The sequence below is a fragment of the Phocoena phocoena genome, chromosome 2 (assembly GCF_963924675.1).
Source record: "Phocoena phocoena chromosome 2, mPhoPho1.1, whole genome shotgun sequence".
NCBI lineage: Eukaryota > Metazoa > Chordata > Mammalia > Artiodactyla > Phocoenidae > Phocoena > Phocoena phocoena.
Genome location: NC_089220.1, coordinates 117,231,550 through 117,243,647, shown reverse-complemented (window position 1 = coordinate 117,243,647; position 12,098 = coordinate 117,231,550). Strand labels below are relative to the sequence as shown.

The 12,098-nt window shown below is 55.6% G+C and overlaps 1 protein-coding gene across 1 annotated transcript; it reads right to left on the bottom strand.

Annotated features, from left to right (window-relative positions):
- Nucleotides 1-8,626: 8,626 nt before the first annotated feature.
- Nucleotides 8,627-11,801, bottom strand: CIMAP1C (ciliary microtubule associated protein 1C). Its single transcript, XM_065872818.1, has 4 exons — nucleotides 11,681-11,801; nucleotides 10,762-10,872; nucleotides 9,754-9,867; nucleotides 8,627-9,108 (listed from the first exon to the last, which is right to left on the bottom strand). The coding sequence occupies exons 1-4, from the start codon at nucleotides 11,799-11,801 to the stop codon at nucleotides 8,627-8,629; spliced, it is 828 nt and encodes a 275-aa protein (XP_065728890.1).
- Between the last annotated feature and the right edge of the window lie 297 nt (nucleotides 11,802-12,098).

Genomic DNA, 12,098 nt, shown 5'->3' with positions numbered 1-12,098 from the left:
AAATACGCATACGAGTCTCTTGGTGTGGCCGTGTGTCTACGCCCTGAGTGGGCATGCACACGTGTGCATCGTATGTCTTCACATTCAGGTTCGCTCTGTGTGTGGACAGGTCTCTACTGAGTCTCTGTGCTTGTACTGTGAGTCTGGGTAGACCTCGTTACCACGCAAGTCTGTTTGGATGTAAATATATATGTCTCTGTGTTCTGTGTGTGGTGTGCATAAACCTATATGTGCACATCTAACAGTATGCATGCACTGGTGCGTGAGCATGTTGGGGGGAGCACATGGGCCGTGTGTGTGCGGTGTACACACACCCATACACCCTGGCTGCCTTGCACTCACATCTCCTTCCTGGCTCCCCGGGAGCCGGCAGCCTCGTCCCCAGCAAGAGCCATCTTGCCGCATCTCCGGGGTGATGATGGTGGCAGCAGTGGCAGTACAGGTGGCAGAAGCCCGAAGTTAGGAAGGGGGAGGTGGTGGAGGGGAAGACGCTCGCTAATGAGGCCACCTTCCTTGCCAGCCTGGGTGCCACTCATTATCGTCTCAGTAAGCAGCTCCCCTGGGAAGAGCTGCTGCAGGAGCCCTGCTCTCTCCCTCCCCTGGGATCCCTTTCCCCACCTCCCCACCAGTCGTAAGACACTGCAGGAGCCCTGGGCACCAAGAAGAAGGGCAGACAGAGAGGAAGGCCAGTGCCTGATCCCACCAGGGGACCCAGAATGCCCGCCTGCCTGCCTTCCTGCTGCCAGGAAGCCCACCTTTCAGTGTACTCCTCTGTGTCAGGACCTGGTCTCCAAAAGGCTTCTGGAAATCCAACTGTGCTCCTGGAGAAAGGAAAGCCTACGCACCCTGACCAGTCCCATCACAAACAATGAGCGTGCTCCTGTAAAATAAGCACTAGGCGAGAGTCAGCTTGTCTGGCTGATAATCCCAGTGCTGTGTGACCTTGGGCAAGTGCCCATACCTCTCTGGCTCTTGGTTTTCTTGTCTGTAAAATAGGGGAAGAAGACCAGAGCCACTGTTCTCAAAGAATGGTGCATGCATCGTTGGTGAGATATAAGACTATTTTAGATAATACACAGAGATGGGCATCTGCTATTTTAACTATGTATTTATTTTCATGTATATACTCTCACGTATGTGTGTGTGTGTGTTTGTGTGTATTTAACTAGCACATCAGACCCCTGACTTCACAAACATTGCTTAAGACAAGGCTTAACACATTTAAATTTTTTTTTTTTAAAGAAAATGTTGGGGGTAGGAGTTTATTAATTATTTATTTTTGCTGTGTTGGGTCTTCGTTTCTGTGCGAGGGCTTGCTCTAGTTGTGGCAAGCGGGGGCCACTCTTCATCGTGGTGCGCGGGCCTCTCACTATCACAGCCTCTCGTGTTGCGGGGCACAGGCTCCAGATGCGCAGGCTCAGTAGTTGTGGCTCACGGGACTAGTTACTCCGCGGCATGTGGGATCCTCCCAGACCAGGGCTCGAACCCGTGTCCCCTGCACTGGCAGGCAGATTCTCAACCACTGCGCCACCAGGGAAGCCCCAACACATTTAAATTTTAAAAGTGAGCCAGTTTAAAGAAAAATATTAAGTAAATGAGAGGAAAGGCTAGCATCTGAGTATGACAAAGTCCTGGTGGAAGCTGACAAATGACTGTGGCCCTGAGCCAGAGCATCTCTGAGGCCCTTCCCTCTCTGAGAGGCAGTGGTTTTAGGACCCCAGACCCCCGAGAATGAGAAATACACAGATTGGGCCCCAGTTCCCACCTCATCCTCATCATCACCAAGACAGACCATCATAAGGAGTGGCAGGAGAAGCTGCTATGCAGTAAGTGGGGTGGTCCCTCCTGGCACAGGCCCCCATGAGAACTCAGAGGACACAGAAAGTGTCCACACGTGTGACCCCTTGGTGTGATTCAGGCCAGATCAGGCCGGGACACAGGAATGGCTGAGACTGAAGGCAGAGGTCCTCTCTGGACAGAGAGGGCTCAGGCTGGGCCTGATGTGTCACGCAGAGTCGGCAGCCGCATCTCCCATAGAGGCTGGAGGGGAGGCTGTCTGAGCCCCCCAGGCCGGTGAATGAGCTATTCCACCTGTGCTGCCCAGGGAGGAGCAGCCTGTCCCACAGCCTCAATGCCTCTGTCCTCCAAGTGGCCGAGTGTGAATCCCAGGAATTTACAGCCCAGCTTCCGGCGGGATTTATGAGTCTGCCTCAAGCCTGGCCTGCAGGGAGTGGCCGCCTGTCAGCCCCCATCGCCCCCCATTGCTGCTGATTGATGAGGATGTTTCCTGCCAAGAAAAACTCCCCTCTGTGTTAGGCAGAAGAGGGAAAGTTTCCCAGGCCCAAGGGCCAGCCCCTCACCCCATACCTGTCCTCGATCTGGTCCCTTCTCCTTCCCTTACAGCCCACACTTTCCCACGATCCCCCCAGCCCCACGCGCTGACGCCCAAACAGGAGGTGCATCCAAGGATCCCAACTCCTGGCCCAGAGCTCCACCCTCCACTTGCTCATCCCTTCCCAGTGCCCTTCAAAACAGATCCATCCCGGATCCCAAGGCTAAAATGCCAAATTCCAGAATGAACCACTGAGGGAATCCAGCACACACACACACACACACATACTTCACAGATGAGGAACCACAAGTCCAGAGAGGGATGGGCCTTGCCCAAAGTCACACAGCAGAACAGTGGTGTGGCTGAGACCTGAACCCACAAGACCCTGGACTAGTCATGTCCATGTCTGGTCACGGCTGATTGTCACACAGCCATGCAGGTAGTTTTCATCTCCAGATAAGGACTCCTCCTCTCCAGAGAACTGACGGACCTGGGTTTGAATTTCTCCTCTGTCACTTTGGATCTGAAAGTCACCACTTCTCTGTGCCTGTTTCCTCACCTGAAAAATGGGGCTCAAAAATAATCCTGACCTCCTGGGGTCATTATGAGGTTCAAGTGATATAATACAGGACAGAGCTGGGACCCTGGCGGTGCTCACTAGGTGGTGGAGATTGTCCTCCTGCATTCCTGATGTCTCAAAGGGCCCCACTCCCTGATTTGCTAGGGGATGGGATAGGGTAGTTTAGGGCAGCTGGAGCAGGAGGAAAAGGAGAGGATGTATGTGGGGCTGCAGGGCAGGACTGAGGCCATTTCTTGCTGGGGGAAATCCTGGAAGGGTCCCTGGAAGAGGTGACTTCAAGCAGAGGACGCAGAGCTCTACCTCTCTTGCTCTGAGGCCACTTGGGGACTTCCTGAACACCACATGGCTGAGGGGAAGCGCCCTGCCCTGGAAGCCAGGCCGAGCCCCAGCCCGAGCTGCTTCTCTGAGGGATCAGGGTCAAGTCCCACCCCTCTCGAGGCATCTGCAAAACAGGGCCAGCGGGGACCGGAGAACGCACTCTACAGGCATCTTCCAGCTCTGACCTTTATGCAAGCCCATCTAGACCCATCCCATGCAATACCTAAGTTTTACCACTGAGTGGAAGAAGAGAGCGCATCTGGAAGCCAGCCTCCCTGCAGCTGTTGCTGGTCAGTCCCTCACCCAGCACCAGATGTTCTTTGCTCCCCCACACCATCAGCTGGCTCTCCAGGAAACCAGAGCTGAGTGATCACCCATATCCAGACATCTGCTTCTCCCCACAGCCCTGCAGTGCAGCCAGCATTCTCTACTTTTCAGATGGGGAAACTGAGACCAGAAGAGGGGAGGCCTTGTTCAAGGTCACACATCAGACGTGGCAGAGCCAAACCTCTAACCCTTTTTCCCAGCCCCCCACAGCCAGCCCCCTAGCTGAGGCTGTGTGAAGGGAGGACTGGAGTCAGGTAGACTTGGGCTGGAATCCTGGTGCCCCCACCCCTAGCTGTGCATCACTAGGCAGGTTCCCCACCCTCTCTGATCCTTGGCTTATGTAGGCGTCTGGCACATGGCAAGTGCTGAACACACGAAGCCACTGCTTTGTTTCCGGTATATTTCACACTCCACGAGAGCAGACATGTGTCTATCTTACTCACCTTGGTGTCCCCAGAGCTAGCATGGGGTGGATGTTCAGAGAATAGCTGCCTGGAGGCCCTCTCCCTCCTGGCCCTGTCTGGCACTCAGTATAAGGGTCTAGCTTCTTCCAGTCCCTTCCACCATCCCGGATCAACCCCTTTCCTCCCCCCCCTACCCTTGGCAGCCCACACCCACCCAGGCCCTGAGGTAGTGGCTCCTTCCCACCTGCTCACCTTTTCTCCCCGTGTCTCTCAGCCCCACTTTTCCCTGTCCCTGCCTCTCCCTCAGCCCCTGTCTCCTGCTGAGCCCCCACTCTGCACCATACACTGTGTTTACAAAAAAACCATGACAGTTTTTTATTTCTCTCTTTTGTCTCCCTTCCTCCCCTGAAGGGAACGCGCTTCCACTCTCCCAGGAATAAAGGAAGACTCCGGAAGAGAGAGCAAACAAAGGACAGTGGGGCCATGGGCGTCCCCAGCCCCACCCATGGGCCACACGCACACGCGCACACACAATCCTCCTCTTGTCCAGGCCTCCAAGAGCCATTCTGTTATTTGGGGGGTTAATTGAAAAATGTCGATCTTTATTGTAGAGGATAAACTAGGCAGAGGGACATGGGGAGCAAGAGGGAGAGAGAGACGAGAACCAGAGGGAGGCAGAAAGACTTCTAGAGGAGAAGAGTCAGATGGGAGAACGTGGACTCAGAGAGGAGAGAGGAGAAGCCAGAAGGAGCAGGTCGGTGGCAGACTCTTCCCCTACAGGGAGGCTGGCAAGGCAGCTTCTGACCCCACCGGGGATCCCAGGAGAGCCGGGCGGCAGGAGCTCCTATTCGAGTCTTCCTGTCCCTGGGCAGCCCCTGGAGTGGGGTCTCGGAGTGCTGGGGGCAGGGAGAAGGGGTCTGGCTTGGTCAGCGAGGGCTCACAACCACATGCGCCCCATCCAGAGGTGGGACCCCAGCCTGGAGGGTTGAGAGCCAGCCAGCCGTTCCTCTGCTCCCGGGATGGGGAATCATGCCCCAGCTCCATCCAGAGCACAGAGACCCTGCTGAGCTCCCTTCCCGAAGCCCCCCGCCCCACTCCCCTCCCTCTGCACGGCGTCAGAGAGGGGAGGGTTCTCACGGTTTATCTACTCTGAATCTCCAGGGCAGTGGGCTCTGCAAGGGAGCCTGGGGGGACATGAGTACGTAAGTGAGATAAGGAGGCGCCTGGAGAGAGGGGTGTGTGTGGTGGTAAATGTGCGTGGAGTATGCGTGTGTCTGTGTCTATGCCTTTCCCTGGGAATGTAATTCAAGGCCTGTGTTTGAGTGGGTTTGGTGTCAGGGTGTGTGTGGAGTAGGACGCGCGTGCCTGCGCATACACGTGTGAGCAGTGCTGTCAGGAGCCTCTGTGTCCTGTCTCCATGCGTGTGTGGGTAAAGGACATGTGTTTGTGCACAACCCCTACCTGTGAGCTTGTGTGTGGTGTGGCAGTGTGTCCCCGCAGGCAGGGTCCCTCTTTTGCCCCTGGCCCAGGGCCATCATCCCCCCAGCCCCGGGAGCCAGAGTGACAGCTGGCCCTCAGAGTCCCTCCAGCAACAACAGAATGACGGCGACCTATCGTCCACCCCGGCCAGTGTCCAGGAGGGTTATGTGACTTCAGTTTTACCATCAAGCCCTGGCAGGGGTGACCCACGGTGGCCAGGCCTCCCCCTGGCCCTGGGAAAGGAGGGCGGAAGCGCTGGTAGGTGCCCTGCCATGCACTGACCCTCACCCACCCTCCTATGTCTGCCCCCGCTTGGAGAGCGCTGCTTCTCCTCCTCCCACGAAGCCACGCTCTGAATTCCTGGAGGGCGCGGCTGGGACTCCGAGGCACAGCCAGAGCCTGGCATAGGGCAGGAGCTTAGCAAATGTTTGTTGAACGAACGAATGATTGTGTCTGTGTGATCATGTGCCAGGCTCTGGGACCTAAGTACCTGAGGGCACAAGCTGAAGTCCTACAAGAATCAGACCAGGGCTTCCTGCCAGGTCAAGCGTGGCCCCCGATTTGTTCAGAAGGGGCAGGGTCATCACCCGGCCAGGCCTGAGACGCCATGCCCACTGACCTTCTCCAAGTCATCTACATGGTCACCACCACAGGACAGGCAAGGCCAAGAGATGGGGACTGCTTCGTCCAAAGGTCTGTCTCAAGCTAAATGACCCTGTCACTTCGTGGGCTGAGGTACAAGGGAGGCCCCATTTATCTTCTCTGGAGGCCACATTCCTTTCTTGGCGGGGCCATCTCTCTTCCAAACATCTTCATCCCCCAAAGATTCATACTGAATCCTCCAGCCTCCTCTCCTTCCCTTGGGACCTCAAACCAAGGGTTAGTTCTAGCTCTAGGGCTAATACCCAGCCCCTGCCCATAACTGGTGGCAGCTGGGGCCAGGCTGAAGGTCTGTCACAGACTGAGCCATGGAGGCAAAAACTAGGATTTAGTCCTAATGGAAGTCAAGGGTCTCACCCCAGACTGAGCCCTCACTCTAATCACACTGCCAAACCTGGTCACACTCTGAGCCCTGACCTGTCACACATTGAACCCTGACCCTGTCACACATTGAACCCTGACCCTGTCACACATTGAGCCCTAACCCTGATCACAAACTGAGCCTGGACTTTTATTTAGAGACAGGCTATTAATTTGTCATAGAGCCAAAGCTGTTTCCCTGCCTCTGGGCCTCAGTTTTCTTCTCATTTTAATGGAGGGCCTTGGGATGGGCTGAACGCTAAATCAGAAAACCCCTACTCAGAGCTTGGCCTGTAGCTTCCCTGACCTGGTGACACAAGAGAACATCAGCCACTGCCACCTGCCAACCTCCACCCCTACACAACACTTTCAGCCCAAGCTTCCCTAATTTTTGCAGCCGCCGTGATAAATGGCATTGTCAGCAAAATGACATCTTTCCAATCTGCTGCAAGACAGATGGGTCCCCAAGCTCACTTGCTGTCTCTCGAGCCTGCCCAGACCAGCCCTGTGGACAAGTGGGGAGGACAGGACAGACACAATATCCCAGGCATGGGGGCTGGGGCGGGAGGGGGAGGGAATTTCAGGCCCAGAGTCAGGTATGACCCCAGTAGGGTTTTCTACAAGCCCCTTTTTTAAATATTCAGTTGTTTGTTTCTTTTTGATATTCCAAAGATATTCTCTGCTCCTTTCTATCTGAAATTAGTTCTTCAATACCATTTTCATTTTCAATTAAAACCTGAATATTGCTCAAATTCGCAATGATGAGCCACCAGACACTGGTTCCTAGCGGCCCTTTCCCCCTGCCTCCCTGTGCTTTGGGGAGAGTGGTTGCAGAAGGACGTGCTTCTGCCTGAGCCATCAGGCCTGGGGGACATTCAGCCTCCACTCCTCCTTCCCTAAGCCCCTCTCCCTCCACAGTTCCTGCCCTCCCTTCCCCACTTCTGCAGGCTGCAGAGCAGGTGTGGAATTCCTCCCCACATCTCCTGTGACCGGGGGGAGCTGGGAGAGGGGCTGGTCCTAGGGCTGGGGACAAGTCGGAGCAGGGGATCTGGATACCAAGAATTAAGGAAAGATGACTACCAGACCCTGAGACCCCAGCCTCCCCAGACACCGGCAGGAGAGCTGGCACCAGTCTGTCCAAAAGCGGTGGCGAAGCCAGAAGAGGTATGGGCTGCGGGAACCGCCTGTACTCATGAGTGAGGCGATACTGCCCCCTCCTGGCTGGTTCATGTCTCCTCCTCTCCTCCTCCACCGGGCCCCTGACAGCTAGGCCGTTGAGGCTGGGGACACACAGGCAAATCTCCAAAGACAGCATGTGACATGCAGACCCTCCTCCCAGCAGCCCCCCTGCGCTTTGCCTATTCCCTAGGCTGATCGCTAGCTTCCAGGCTCTGCCCATCTTGTCCAACTTTCTCTCACTGCCCAAGGAATTCTGAAAAGACCACGTCTTATCTAGCCCCACCCACCAGCTATTCCTGCCCAGCTACAGCCCAGGCGCCTGCCCTCTGAGCCTCCCCCGGTTCCCTGCCCCTGTACACTTTGGTCCCACCTGCACACCTTCCCTCTCATCTTTACCTCCACCAAGAATACCCTCCCTCCCACACACTGTCTCTGCTTGTCCTCTTGGGTTCCTCCCACAGGAAAACTGCCCTGTCCCCCCAGCCCAGCCAGCATGGCTCCTCCCTCCTGCTCCACTTGCCCTGCTCCTCTCTTGGGGGCTGACCTCCGTCAGGGATCAGTTCGGAAGCTGGAGGGAACTTGGACATCCTCCAGGTCCACCGTCCCCCCTCACAGAGGCCCAGAGAGGTGAGGGAGCTGCACAAGTCCACAGAGCACATTAGTGGCAGAGGTAGGCCTAGAACTCAGCTCCTCGGCGCCTCTGCCAAGGGCTCCTTGGAGGACACCTGGTGAGCCACAGCAGAACATCCCCCAGACAGGGACTCCTACTACACTGCCAGTATCCCCAGCCCCTCATCAGGGCCCAAAGAAAGCCACTGTGAGTGTTTGCAAAACGAAGGAATAAATGAAAGTATTTATCTAATGCCTTCTATGTGCTGGACACAGCAGGCATCAGCTCTGCTACTTAAAACCTTGCTAAGTTGCTCGATTTGGTATAGAAACATAACTTCTGGGGACGGGGGGGCGGTGAGTGCACCAGGAGGGGCCTCAGTCATGAATGTCAACAACCAGTGGGCACAGGTGGGGCGAGTGCTTGATGCCCATGGTGAAAGCGGGTGTGCGGGACTTGTGCACCGTGACCTGCTGGATGTCATGGGAGCCGGGGCCGGGCCGAGGTGTGTGGTCCAGCGGGTAGGCAAAGCGCCTGGCCATGCTGTACATGGGGCTGCGGTTCTGGTAGACAGACGGCTCAGGCCGGGCGTGCATGGCAGGTCCAGGGCCTCCTGCCACATCCTCCTTGTAGAACCAGTTCTTGTGCAAGGGGCTCAGGCTGTAGCAAGGAGCAGCTCTGTTGGCGGGCAGGTTGGGCCCCAGCAGGAGCGGCAGCTGGTACTGGTTGGGGCCCGGGTTGGGGTCCATCACTCTGTATGGGCACCGGTAGCCAAAAGTGTACTTGGGAGCCCTGCGCTCCCCAGGCGGGTGGGTCTTCTCCAGGTGGTAATGGCAGGAGGCCAGGGTGGGGCTCAGGCCTGAAAGTGGATGAATGAAGGGGAGGGGTCTCAGGGCAGGAGCCAGGCCACATCTCCTGGTGTCCAACTAACGGGTCTAGGGAAGGAGCTGAGGTCTTGGTTAGCCTGTTATGACTTCTCTATAACCACCTTAGCATAGGGCAGGAATATCACCGCCCCTGTGTGGGACTAAGGGATGGAGGTGGGGAGGGACTTCGGCCACCCTGATATCAGGATTGTGACACTCTTTTCATAATATAAAAACCCCAGGTATCATAAGAACATCACCCTTGGGCTGTCATCGTCCCTGTGACAGCACCAAGAAAACATCCTGAAATCACTACAGTCCGTGAACTCACTAGCATGACAATATTGCTACCGCGACATGAGCCCTTTGATATTTTTATCATAACATCACCCTGCAACATACATGCATAACATTGGCCTCAAGACATTAAGTACTGTGACACAGACACTGTGACATCAGTGTCTTGATATGACATTGCAGGGAGATATGACATTGCAGTGTCTTGATATGACATTGCAAAATCCGCAGACACACCTGGCGAAAGGAGTCATCACCCCTTTGCCCCTGCTCCTGTCCCAAACATGGACCCCCATCCCCCAGCCTCCCAACCCCGACCTCCCTCTCCCGGCCCATCTTACGCAGGTTAGAGATGCGCTCTGCCATGGGAACCTGAGGGCAGCTGGACATTCCAAACCGAGTTATTTTAGGATCCAAGAAATAGCAAGGCCCAGGGTTGCATATGTCCATGATCCCTGCAAGGCAGCCAAGGAAAGGCCCAGTCAGCCCCAGAGGCCACCCCAGGGTGAGTCTGGCCTGCCTCCAGGCAAGATCCCCCTCCCCCAAAAAGGATCGAAGGCTCCTTTCCAGTTCCTCGGGCTCTTGAATGTTTCGGGAGCCTTGATTTCCTCATCCGTAAAATGGGGCTTTTAACACATGAACTTGTTCAGAGGAATAGATAAAATAACAGCTGTGCAGGAGTTTGGTCAGCCCCCACCCTGCCGGGGATTGGTGCCCAGGGGATAATAATAGGCATAGTGGCTACTGTTAGTATGAAGAAGGGACCCAGCCCTGGAAAGGGGGTTCCCCTGCTGAGGAGGGTGTGTCACCTCTGGGAGGGGCCGAGGTCTCAGACCCCCAGATACATGCCCCTGCCCACCTTCTCCTCTCACTGGCCTTGGCTGTCATCCCCAGCTCTTTGATGGCCCTCTGCTCCCCCCCTTCCAGGGGGTTCTAAGCCACCTGGGAAGCTTTGAGGCCACCCCCCACCACCACTTTCCCTCCACTCACCAGCTATTCCTGCCCAGCTGCTATGGCAGTTGAACCCATGGCAGCCAGAGTGGAAGGGCCCCAGCCAAAGACCACACAGAAGGGAGACACTTCCAGCTGGATGCAACAGGTCCCTTCGAAGCTCCCTCAGGAGGTCCAGTTGGGAAATGCCCAGAGTTGCCTTCAGAGGGATGGGTCACCTCGCACCCCTGCCGGCTTCCTTGTGGACCCAGCCGGCCACGTGGGTGTCCCACTCAGGACAGGCCTGGGTTCCCAGGCCTCTGGCTACAGATCATGACTCCTCACCCCTCACCACAGCCCCAAACATCCAACAATAGTAATCCTACGCCCACGGGGATGATGGTGTGGTGAGCACTCACGCTTCTCCGAGTGTGGGGTGTGTAGGGTGTAGGCCGGCTCCCGGAACATGGAGACGTCATGGTCTACGTAGCCCGTGCAGGATGGCCGGAGGTATTTAGCAGGCCCCGGACCTGTGAGCACCGACAGGGTGACCCTCAGCCTGGGCCCGCCAGATCAGAGGCAGGGGAAGCCCCAAATACAGTGTGCCTTAAGAACTCTGGGGTCTTTGCTCTCGCTGATGTCACCCTGAGACAAAGACCACCATTGAGGTGCTTCCTTTGGGGAAAGTGTTCCCAGATAAAATGTGATTTCCCTTGGACAGGCAATGCATAATCAGAAAAGTAAGAGTTACAAGTAACTGAGACCTTATTCTGTGCCGAGTACTATGCTGTGGGTTATTTCAGTTAAGCCTCTCGACAATTCTGTAAGACAGATACCCTTGTTTTTCCCATCTTACGGATGAGAAAATTGAGGCTTAGAAATATCAATTTACCCAAAGTCACACAAGCCGTTATTGTGAAAATTCTGAGACACCTGCCAACAGAGCCTAAACGTTTAATCACATACTAAACCACCTCCCACATAGAGCAACCATCAGTCATTAACAATGTAGTAAGAATTAGTTTGTCTGCCTTCAGTTGAGAGTAAGATTCAAGGGAAGTGAGGAAAGCTAGAGCTGGGCTAAAGATGCCACAGAATCCCTAGCCTTTTTCCAAAACTGGCCTCACTTCAAACCCCTTCCTCCCACCTCTCCTCCCCCCTCCCCCACCCCAAAAAGTTCCCAGCAGCTAATACCGCCTGCAAAGTTTGGCTTGGAAGTGCTGATCTTCTGTGGCTTTGAGGAGAGTCTGCAAGGGCTTTGCAGGAGGCAGGACTGGAAGGCTAGGACACCTTCAGCAGCTCTGCAGAGAGACAAATGAGCCCAAGCCCAGGTCTCACCTTTAATTGTTGCCAGGACAACAGGGGTCTGCTTTATCTCCTGCCCTGAGGGCACCTGCACCTTCTTCTCTGGCTGCTGCCCATAGAACACAGGGTTCCTGACCCCCTTGGGTAGTTTCATGTCTGGGGCCAAGCAGAGGGCAGTAGCAGCTGCTGAGAGACCCTAAGCAGCAGGCAAGGAGCTGGGCCTGGGTGGGGCCTGTTCCAGGGGCCCCTGCCCAAGCCCCTCTTCCCACTTTCTCTCCCTGATGCCAGAGGTTGTGTGGAGGCTGGAAAGCAAGACAGTCCTCCTGCTTGTGTAGCTGAGGCCGTCTGGGGTACAGCCAGCTGCAGGGCTCGGCAGGCTGGAGCTGGGGATGACATCACTGCAGAACTTAGACTGTTTATTTCCTCCAGTTGCCGTGGCGCCTGAACTGTA

Excerpts from the sequence above, each read along its gene's own strand:
- CIMAP1C (XM_065872818.1), bottom strand. The coding sequence starts at position 11,801 with ATGAAACTACCCAAGGGGGTCAGGAACCCTGTGTTCTATGGGCAGCAG. Across the intron at positions 10,873-11,680 it reads TGTCCTGGCAACAATTAAAG|GTCCGGGGCCTGCTAAATAC; the intron begins GTGAGACCTGGG and ends CGGTGCTCACAG. Across the intron at positions 9,109-9,753 it reads AGAGCGCATCTCTAACCTGC|GCCTGAGCCCCACCCTGGCC; the intron begins GTAAGATGGGCC and ends ATCCACTTTCAG.